At 38.6% G+C, this 11,730-nt stretch overlaps 2 protein-coding genes across 5 annotated transcripts in view; one reads left to right on the forward strand and one right to left on the reverse strand.

The window, feature by feature from the left end:
• The window catches only part of LOC108416589 (polymeric immunoglobulin receptor-like), a 900,619-nt gene that overhangs the window by 866,361 nt on the left and 22,528 nt on the right, over positions 1-11,730 (forward strand). The window lies entirely within an intron of this gene.
• The window catches only part of LOC108416331 (polymeric immunoglobulin receptor-like), a 5,715-nt gene continuing 1,743 nt past the window's right edge, over positions 7,759-11,730 (reverse strand). For 2 of the 3 annotated variants that reach the window (XM_037531145.1, XM_037531146.1), the window contains 4 exons: positions 10,220-10,534; positions 9,808-10,113; positions 9,170-9,203; positions 7,759-8,512 (listed from right to left, as the gene is read on the reverse strand). In XM_037531145.1, coding sequence (XP_037387042.1) covers positions 8,479-8,512; positions 9,170-9,203; positions 9,808-10,113; positions 10,220-10,534 — 689 coding nt within the window. In that variant the 3' untranslated portion in view covers positions 7,759-8,478. Of the gene's footprint in view, positions 8,513-9,169; positions 9,204-9,527; positions 10,114-10,219; positions 10,535-11,730 lie in introns of all 3 variants that reach the window. The other variant, XR_005129114.1, reaches the window with a different exon arrangement.

Genomic DNA, 11,730 nt, shown 5'->3' on the forward strand with positions numbered 1-11,730 from the left:
CTTTTCTGTTCTTCGTGCTCTTTTTACTCCTTTGTCAGACAGATATTATTCACAACCTGCAGCATTTAGAAGTGTTACCAGAAGATAACAAAGCAGTTTAAATGTCTGCAGTGTTGGAGTGACCTTAAACTGTGCAATATCTACAGCTCCTGTGTTTCCTCACCACCTTTTGTCTAAACTTGGCCCTGGTAAATTTGAGCCCACTAGAGACTGTTTTCTACCACTTGTTGCAAGTGACAATGTGTTGAGGTCTTTAAAAAGTTTTGAAATGCATTGACTATAATTTTTTAAATTGTGCAGCAACCCTGGATTAGTGTGTACAGCACTAGTACAGCACAAGTTATTTGGTATCAAAATCCAAATAATAATGCCAAAACACTGAAATGGGTTATGTATACTGCTTTTTATTTGGCTCTTGAGTAAAAGGAGCAGTTTGTGCAGTTGTTTTTCGCTTAGCGCCCAATCAAAAGGTCTGCTTCATGGAGTCACATCTTACCTAACACTTCAGTAGCATTGTGTGGTACCCTCCATTGCAGTGGTCTCCAACTTGGGTCCTGGAGAGCTACATTCCTGCGGCGTCTAGTTCCAACCACAATCAACCACAGCGGCTCCAGCTAATTAACTTCTTCAGACGTTCCTGATAGGCTGGATTAGTGTAATATTCTTTGAATAATATGTATGTATCATACAAGCTATGTGTGTACAGTTTAACTCTGTGTCAGTAAAGGGTTCAACTTTAAAGTAGCTGAGTTCACTAATTAGAATGGCTGTCTGACATTTCTGGGCATATGTTCCATTCTGCAAGACATTTAAATAGCGCAGTCTGGTAAATGGTGCTGGTCGGTAAAAATAGCTGGACTTTCACACCTCAGTGTGGCATGTTTTTGTATTTTGCTTTATGAAGTAGAAGGACTGCCCCTCCTGCAGTAACAGCTTCAGAGTAGGTAGACGACACAAGCAACAATGGGAAGATTAGTAGGTGAAAAGCAGATGAATTGAACTTAGATTATAAATGCATTACTGAAAGATAATTCAAAATACATGAACCAAGATGTGTCTCTCTTTAGTTTAGTTAGTACAGCAAATATAAGCAATGCTGACTTACACATACACCATATGTCCAAAAGTTTGTAGACACCTGCTCATCCAGCATTTCTTCTGAAATTGGGGGTATTAGTAGAGTTTGTCCCATTTATTACAGTCTACTCTTCTGCAAAAGCTTTACACTAGATGTTGGAACATTGATATGAGAATTTGTGACTCAAGTGAAGGAAAGCAACAGAAGTAATTCACACATGATCTGAAATGCTGATGAACTAAACTATTTGAATTGTGTACATTAGATAGTAAAATGTATCTTATTTGACAGCATGTGTACATGTACATGTACTTTAGGTTAAACGTAAAGTTTTCAGTGAAATTATTCATTGCAGAAATGTAAATACCAGGCTCATCTGGATTGTACTGGCTGTAGGCCTGGGGCTTCTGCTGATTTTGACCATCATTATAACCTGTATGTTGGCGAAAAGATGCAGTAAGTAATGATTATCTTACATTTTCTCACAGATTTTTTAGCATGCTTTTAAAATGTTGCTATTGTAAAGGACAGGATTTAAAACGAATAACAGAATGTTACTGTTGTGCTATCTTGTGTATTATGAATATTGTGTTATTACATAAGTATAAGTAGGCCACTAATTCTTTAATATCTCCCCCTAACAGATGGAAATCAAACAGAGAGCAGAGGGAGGGTCAGTAACTCTGCAGTTTACACAGTCAGTATTGAGGTTCTGGTGCATTTTTGCTGTTGGTGCAGTAGTTAGTGTTGTGCCTCTTTTGCATCAGACTTGTTTGTTTTTAGAAAATGAATATAATACTTTTATGTGCCCTTTTTGGTCATCTAGTTTTGACTTTGTGTAAAATCACATTTGTGTGTGTGAAACAGACACTTATGACTGAAGCCCAGTGATGTACAGTGCTGTGAATCATAGTAAGAAAAAAGTTAAGGCTTTATTTTTCACACACATCTGTATACCAGGGGTGTAGACATGGGTAGGCCTATATTGATCACTATATTGATTAAGTCTCCCAATCAAATGCTGAAACGATATTTATGATGTTGCATTTTTTGTGGTAATTATTTATTTATTTTTATCCATATTCAAAGTTGAATTTTTTGTTTCACAAATACTACAATGGGCTTTGGCATCAAAGGTAAAACATAAATGGTCCATAAACATTTTCACGCCTGCTATGGCAGTAATTAGCCTATTATGATTAGGTTTAGGTGTTGTTCCTCTTCTTTGTACATATCAGCTGTCAGATTATACCCCACTTATGTCATCTTCATTGGGCAGAAATAGTCTCTGTGGTGAGTGGACACATGCTTTTATTAAATGTGTTTCACTGCCTAAACTACTGCTGCATGTAAACGGTATTTGATTACTGAAACATTAAGAGATTAAGTTACTGAGTATATTGTGTCCAGTCTTCATCTGCATTGGATCATGAAAATGACGTCATCTACAGCAGCGTAACCATAACAACCAAAAAGAAAACTGTAAGTAAAAATACAGCCTTTTTCACAAGTAGCAGTTCACTGTTTTGATCACTTCACAGTAAGTTGAGTGGACATTAGCTGGTTGAAAGCTACACTATATTTCCAAAAGTATTCGGTTGTCTGCCTTCACACGCATATGAAATTGAGTGAGATCCCATTCTTAATCCATAGGGTTTAATATGATGTCGGCCGACCCTTTGCAGCTATAACAGATTCAACTCTTCTGGGAAGGTTTTCCACAGGGTTAAGGAGTGTGTTTATAGGAATTTTTGACCATTCTACCAGAAGCCCATTTGTGGGGTCAGACACTGCTGTTGGATGAGAAGGCCTGGCTCGCAATCTCCATTCTAATTCATCCCAAAGGTGTTCTATCAGGTTGAGGTCAGGACTCTGTGTAGGCCAGTCAAGGTCTTCCACACCAAACTCGCTCATCCACATCTTTATGGACCTTGCTTTTTGCACTGGTGCACAGTCATGACAAAAGAGGAAAGGACTATCTTCAAACTGTTCCCACAAAGTTGGGAGCATGAATTTGTCCAAAATCTCTTGGTCTGCTGAAGCATTAAGAGTTTTTTTAACTGGAACTAAGGGGCGGAGCCCAACTCCTGAAAAACAACCCCACACTATAAATCCCCCTTCACTGAACCTTACACTTGGCACAATGCAGTCAGACATGAACTATTCTCCCGGCAACCAGTAAACCCAGACTCGTCCATCGGATTGCTAGATGGAGAAGCGTGATTCATCACTCCAGAGAACACGTCTCCACTGCTCTAGACTCCAGTGGCGGCGCTTTACTCCACTGCTTTTAGCGCTTTTGCTGCTTTTGCAGCGTTTGGTGATGTAAGGCTTGGATGCAGCTGTTCGACCTTGGAAACTCATTCCATGAAGTGTTTATGCTGTTCTTGAGCTAATCTGAAGTCCACATGAAGTATGGAGGTCTCTAGCGATTGACTCTGTAGAAAGTTGGTGACCTCTGAGCACTATGCGCCTCAGCATCTGCTGACCCAGCTCTGTCATTTTATGTGGCCTACCACTTCATGGCTGAGTTGCTGTCGTTCCCAAACGCTTCCACTTTGTTATAATACCACTGATAGTTAACTTGGAATATTTAGTTGAGAGGAAATTTCAAGACTGGACTGCACAGGTGGGATCCTATCATGGTACCACGCTGGAACTCACTGAACTCCTGAGAACGACCCATTCTTTCACAAATGTTTGTAGAAGCAGTCTGCATGCCTAAGTGCTTGGTTTTATACACCTGTGGCCATGGAAGTGATTGGAACACCTGAATTCAATGATTTGGATGGGTGAATGAATACTTTTGAAAATATAGCGTATAAGTATTTATATAGTTTACAATATAACTTTGACCTCAACCTTATTAAGCATTTAGTTTAGCTGATGAAAGATCACTCAAGGTGGTAGGAGCGAGAGATCCTCCTTTATTTCTAACCCTGTCCTATTTTCCAGCTCTCTCAGGCAGTCAGAGATGATGAGGTGATCTACAGCTCTGTGGTTTTGGAATAAGAGGTGAGAGAGTCTCAGAGTGAGGGTCAACAGCTGTGAAATGGTCCGTAATGGACTATTATTCAATTGAATAGTTCACTGAAAAATCAATGATACCCCAAAATGCTGTTGATTGGCCAATCAGTGTTTGGTGTCCCAAAAACTACTTGGGTGACATGAGCAAGGCAAGACAAGACAAGCTTATTTATATAAGCACATTTCATACACAAAGGCAGTTCAATATACTTATTGCTTAGTGCTTAAGTGCTTAAGAGTGGAAATCAATAAAAATACAAAGTTGCTTAAAATCATTAAATGGGGAATTAAAAGGAAGTACAAAGTACATAAAAATAAGAATATAACTTTTAACAAAGTTAATATGAAAAGGCTTAAATGTTTTTGAAATGATCTTATTAAGGCTAATGTGCAGTAAAAATAGATGTTTAGAGCTCAATCATGAGCAGATGAAAAGAGGAATATTTTAAATATGCAGTTAAAAATCATTAAACTTGAAAATTAAGAAGCAAACCTCAGACACCAAACACATTTTTGCCTTTAAGCACTTTTGGGGTCAGGTGAAAATTGTGTACATTTGATTTGTTTTTTTTTCTTTTGTGTGTTTTGATTTCAGGTGTAAGCGAGTGTGTTTCTGGCCAGGTCTCTTACAATGAAGATACTGCAATTCAAGACATCTTACAACCCCAATTCCAATGAAATTGGGACGTTGTGTAAAACAAAAATAAAAACAGAATATGATGATTTGCAGATCCTTTTCAACCTGTATTCAATTGAGTACACTAAAAAGACAAGATATTTAATGTTCAAACAGATACACTTTATTGCTTTTTGCAAATACTCACTCCTTTTGAATTTGATACCTGTAACATGTTTCAAAGAAGTTGGGACAGGGGCATGTTTACCACTGTTACCACAACAACACTCAATAAGCGTTTGGGAACTGAGGACACTAAGTGTTGAAGCTTTGTAGATGGAATTCTTTCCCATTCTTGCTTGATGTACAACTTCAGTTGCTCAACAGTCCGGGGTCTCTGTTGTCGTATTTTGAGCTTCATAATGTGCCACACATTTTCAATGTGAGACAGGTCTGGACTGCAGGCAGGCCAGTCTAGTACCTGCACTCTTTTACTACTAAGCCACGCTGTTGTAACACGTGCAGAATGTTGCTTGGCATTGTCTTGCTGAAATAAGCAGGGACGTCCCTGAAAAAGACGTTGCTTGGATGGCAGCATATGTTGCTCCAAAACCTGTATGTACCTTTCAGCATTAATGGTGCCTTCACAGATGTGCAAGTTACCCATGCCATGGTTACTAACACACCCCCACACCGTCAGAGATGCTGGCTTTTGAACTTTGCACTGATAACAATCCGGACAGTCCTTTTCCTTTTTGGCCCGGAGGACACAACGTCCATGATTTCCAAAAACAATTTGAAATGTGGACTCGTCAGACCACAGGACACTTTTCCACTTTGCGTCAGTCCATCTCAGATGAGCTCGGGGCCAGAGAAGCCGGCGGTGTTTCTAGGTGTTGTTGATATGTGGCTTTTGCTTTGCATGGCAGAGTTTTAACTTGCACTTGTAGATGGAGCGACAAACTGTGTTCACTGACAGTGGTTTTCTGAAGTGTTCCTGAGCCCATGTGGTAATATCCATTACAGGATGATGTCGGTTTTTAATGCAGTGCCGCCTGAGGGATCGAAGGTCACAGGCATTCAGTGTTGGTTTTCTGCCTTGCCGCTTACTTGCAGAGATTTCTCCAGATTCTCTGAATCTTTTGATGATATTATGGACTGTAGATGATTAAATCCCTAAATTCCTTCAATTGCACGTTGAGAAACATTGTTCATGAACTGTTGGACTATTTGCTCATGCAGTTGTTCACAAAGTGGTGAACCTCGCCCCATCCTTGCTTGTGAACAACTGAGCCTTTCAGGGATGCTCCCTTCATACCCAATCATGACACTCACCTCTTTCCAATTAACCTGTTCACCTGTGGAATGTTCCAAACAGGTGTTTTTTTAGCATTCCTCAACTTTCTGAGTCTTTTGTTGCCCCTGTCCCAACTTCTTTGGAATGTGTTGCAGACATCAAATTTAAAATGAGTGAATATTTGTAAAAAAACAATAAAGTTTATCAGTTTGAACATTAAATATCTTCTCTTTGTAGTGTATTCAATTGAATATAGGTTGAAAAGGATTTGCAAATCATCGTGTTCTGTTTTTATTTATGTTTTACACAATGTTCCAACTTTATTGGAATTGGGGTTGTACAATGAATTTGTACTATATATCATATAATTATGATGAAAATGGTTTCGTTCTAAGACTTGAGCTTAAGGTTTTACTTCCTGTTGATTCACACTTTCTATCTGTAAAAAGCCTTTCAGAATTACCTGCAGCTACACTGCTTATACAAATGTAAAGTTAAAGGAATGGATTGCTGAAAAATCAACTTAACACTTTTTTTCACCTCAGATGTCGTCGACGAAAGAAGTTTTGTGTCCTAATACTGCTTCTTTAGTTTAGCTCAGGAGCTATAAGGTTAATATTGCTAACAAACACTAAAAGTCAATAGTCACCCAAATCTTTTCCATAAATACATCCTTAACATGTCTCTCAACCCATTCAAACCACATCTAGGTCTTCATTAAAGTTCAGACTTGATGATGTGGTTTAGGACACAGAATGACTGTAGCTGAATGCTGTAGACCTCCACTTTAAAGGTGTTGTGCTGAATTCTGAATAACCTACAAAGTCCAGCTCCTCTTTGTACACCGGACGCTACGTTAGTCATTCTGTTTCCATTGTTAAACTTAATCTTCAGGTCAAAAACTCAAGATTGACACTCATTTATATAAAATCACTACTGTCTTTTAATGTTTGTTAGCAATGTTAGCCGCATAGATCCAGTGCTAAATGAAAGAAGCAAAATTTGGGCAACAAATATGTCTTGGCTCATTGCTCTTTTTTTCTGTCATAAGTGTTTTGTTGAGATATTTGTTATGACATTACATGTTTGGAGTGAATATATGATTAACAGATTTCTCAGTAGCCTATAAAGCATTTAAAAAGCTGATGTGTTGTATGTAAAATTTGTTCTGATTAAAATCCAGCTGTTTATTTTACCTTAGAAATTAAATATGAAGTTTAAATAATTACAATTTCACTTCATTGCGCAGATTTTCAATCTTAGGTTATAAAGTCTACAAGGATGTTTCACATTTACTTCTAGTTCACATTGAACATCAGATGTGAATAAAAAAAAAAAAAAAATTAAATTTAGAAATATGGATTAAATGTTAAAACAACTGAAATGCTTGAGGATTTCAAGCATCACCAGACTTATTACACACTTACTCAGTCACTTCTACAATCAGTAAGTATTTTCATGTTGCCTGAGGAAACATTTTTACAGTGTGTGAGCTCAAAAGTCACCAGTCCTTCTGTCACTTATACTGAAGTAGCTGATAATCAATGAGAGTTTGTGCATCTCATGATGGTTTTACTAGTGAATTCACTTTTCTACCACTGGGGGTTTCTGCATATGCATTATAGTTCTGCATGTAAGTTGTAAATCATGCGCATACCATGAGTAACCATGAGAAACCGTGAGTATGTGAGGTTTACATACAAAACTGAGCGCACACACACACATGAGAAATGAGCCTCCTGAAACGTACACTAATCTTTATTATAGCTCCACATTAGTACATCACTTCCATTTTACATACAAAACTTGAACATTTCTGAAGAAATTATTTCTGTCTGATTGAAGTTTACAGTTTCCCAACAAGAATGACAAACAAAAGTGAGGATCATAGTTCTGCGTATGTCACTAAAAGAGCAGTGGGTCACTTCAAAGGTGATGCAAATATGCTCCTGTTCCAATTTCATATTTGGAAAGAATACATACACAAAAAACAATGAATCTCAGCGTTCACAATTTAAAACATCAAATATTGTGTTTTGGTACTGTTTGTAATTTAATACAGTTCAACAGAATTTGCTAATCACTGCTCTGTTTTATTGCCATTTCACATACGGTCCCAACAAGTTCTGGAATTAGGTTTATATATTAAATTTGGGATGAGAGGAACCGTTGCAGTTAATAGAGAATAGTGGTGACGTGAACTGATTGCTGGGTTTAAGTGAGACTCCACTGGCTGAGATTTTAGTGTGTAGTCTGGGTTGGAGTTTGTTCACAGAGACCAATAAAAGCAGAAACAGCAGTCAAAACAGGAGCTCATGAAGCAAGAAGATGAAGAAATACGTTCTAAACTGACATTGCTGATGAACCTGTTGCCCACAACAGAAGCTCAGATGCAAAAGCTGCAGTGTTGTAGCTTCTTAATTATCGACACCTCCAGGATCTCAGCGTTTGTGGAATCATTCAGTTGTGTGAAAGACAGAACTGCTGTGACTCTCTGAAACACAAAACAAAGCAGGAATAAATCACCACCTGTATAAATTCACAAACTGAGGAATCAGACTGTCAGTTTTTATCTTGTGGTGATGATGACAGATTCTATAATGTGTTGTAACTGCGTCACTGGGGGGTTCAGACAGCAAGAGGAGTTACACTCATAAGACTGGGAGTGAGAAAATAGCAGAAAAGGCCGAAGCAGAAGCTACAATAGTGTGCTCTTTGCTGGCAGGTGGTGGCGACAGACTGATCCCTTACAAATGCATCCCTTATAGTCTGTGATGCTTTCATTTCTGCATGTAAATGATTATAACATTCAGTCTATCTGCAGAGAATAAGCAGGGCCTGTCAGTCAGTAACAGTCAGCAATAAATGAAGGGTTTTTTTCTCCCAAAAGCATCATAGACCACTTAAAAATTTGATTTCTTGTTATATCATGTTGTATCTTAACTTTTATGATGTGGTAGCATTTTTTCTAAATGCAATATTGTGATAATTTTAGAATCTTTGATAAAAGTTAGAGAAGTATTGTGATGTATTTTAACAGCACGAGTCTGCTTAGTATTGATGTGGCAATTAATATGTAAAAAATGCACCATAAGTACTGACCAATAGTGACTCATTCTCTTCAGTATTTTTAATATGGTTTTCTACTCACTTGGGTTTCTCAGTGCCAGAACATGTAGTTTCCTCTGTAGAGAAAGGAATAAAGAAATGAAAAGTTAATAGATTCTGAAAGCAATCAGTCACGCCATATGAAATAGTAATAATAATAATAATAATAATAAAAAATGTAATATATAAATTTAATACTCTTCTGTCTGTGTGTATACATACATACAAAATTGCTGTTGGAATTAAACCTCATATCTCCATTTGTCATTGTTCAGTTTGACATGATTTCAAAGTAGAACACTGAACTAACAGAAATGACCTTAAATTACTTGGAAAAACATCTGGTTCCATTGTCTTACATTAAAAGTACAGTACGTTTTTTACTTCTCCTATAAACTTACCATTTTGGAGATAGATGGATAGATCGATAGATCGCTGCCTGAATTCTACATTGCTCATGACAGGCATCATGAGGACAGCGCTCGAGCCCCGTGTACCAACGAGGGGCACAAGAGTGACCGTAAATGGAGTGGTCATACTTTCCTGAGTTTCCTGACTGTTTCTACTCTTGTAGTCACAGCTGTTGCTAACATAACTTTAAGCAAAGTGGTGCAAGTTAAACAACATTACAGCTTGATGATCAGCAGATATGAACAGTATTTCTGATACATGGGATCTTACTTGAAGGTCTTTCAGTGACAGTGAGGTGAACAGTAACCCCCACATCTCCTGCACTGAACCAGTACCAGCCAGCATCACTCTTCTGCAGACCCCTCATCTCCACACTGACAGATCCTTTTCCATAGTCAATTACCAGCACTGCTGAATTCTGGGATGTGTTAGTCCTCCCCCCTAAGAAACACTTATCTTTAAATCTGCACCAATTCCTCTTTTCTTTCTTATATTCAGCACTGTAGAAACACTGGACACTGACGCTGCCCCCTTCCTGACCACTCACTCTGCTGTTCATCACCGACACAGCAGGATCTGAATAAAGAGGCAGAGAATGAGTCGTATAAATACATCCTCCATCATAAATAACACGTCTAAGTTACAGTGAACAGATTCTAATTCACACAGAGAGACGTCTTACCTGAACTGACTGTCAGATATAAATAATCCTTGTCATCTGATCCACCAGTAATTTCCACAGCACACCAATAATATCCAGAGTCAGAGTCTTGGAGGCTCTTCAGTTCCACAGTAAACATATTCTGGGTTGGATGATCAGTAACTGATGTTCTTCCACTTGTGTTTGTATAGGCTACTATTTTACAGAGGAGCCAGTCCTGCCCTTTACACCAGTATTTATGCTTTGATTTGTATTTCTCATCATAAAAGCATGGAATAGTGAGAGATCCTCCACGTCTTACAGTTAAATTTTTCAGTGTCTCCTTGCTCTCAGAATCTGCAGAACAGAAGCCAATTAATTCAGCATTACTGTAGAACTACTTCAGAGGAAAGATAGGAGGAAGGAGAAGATTATTATGTGATACAACTACAGATGGGAGTTGCAACACTGTACACTGAAATGGGCTGATGGGGTTGTGCTTGTTGCTTGTGAAGTATTTCCGTTGCATACATGAAAAATGGGCTTCTAGCTGCTTTTGTTACATAATAAAAAAAATATGTGAGTGAATGATCTATGATCATCATATCTTCATCAGTATATGCATCTGAGATCTAAACATTGAGCCAGACCTTCTTTTTTCAGTCTGCACAGTCCTCATAATACATGAGGATGTGTGGTCTAAAAAACCTCTGTTAACCCAAACCAACCTCTGACTTGTAAAGTATTATTTCAGGCTTTACTGGGCGAATCCTTCTGGTTCTCTCCTTTTAGCTAAGCGGTCATAGTCAGATCTGCCAGAGTCATTAACCACACTCTGTAAATGTTTACATCCCCGGTTTATGTACAAACGGATAGAATAAAACTAATTGTACATTCTTACACTCTTGTTAAAACTGTCTTTTCCGAAATTCTGTAAAGCTGCTTTGTGACAATATCCGTTGTAAAAAGCTCTACAGATAAATTTGAAATTTTAATTCTTACTAGTGTAGCTTTAAATTCTAAATCAGCAAGAAAATCATTGAATTGTAACGGGGAGCAAGGAGGCGGACACGTGCTGAGATAAGCGACCAATGGGCAAATCCAGGGTCACGGTCAACGAGCCAACATGGATAGATCGGGGACCAGACATGACAAACCAGAACCAAACACCAGTACAACCAACAACAGAGAGATTCAAACAGCAAACAAAGACCAGCAAGGACAAGGGGCAAACAGGGCTTAAATACACATGAAAAACGAGGGACAGGTGGAGACACTCAAGGGCGGAGTCATGAAACGAGGGGGCTAAACCAAAACACGAACACATGGACAGGACTGGGAGGGGCCAATCATGACAGTACCCACAGCTTCCCAAATACCGAGGCGCGCCAAACAGAACAGAACAGACACAAGGGACCAAAAACAAGGACAGAGCCAAACTAGACAAGGACAGGAGCCGGGACAGGACATGGGATAGGCACAGAAGAACGTGGAACAGGAACCATGGGCACAGAAGCAGAAACGAAAATGGGCACAGAAGCAGAGACAGAAAC

Source organism: Pygocentrus nattereri, chromosome 19 (genome assembly GCF_015220715.1).
Source record: "Pygocentrus nattereri isolate fPygNat1 chromosome 19, fPygNat1.pri, whole genome shotgun sequence".
NCBI lineage: Eukaryota > Metazoa > Chordata > Actinopteri > Characiformes > Serrasalmidae > Pygocentrus > Pygocentrus nattereri.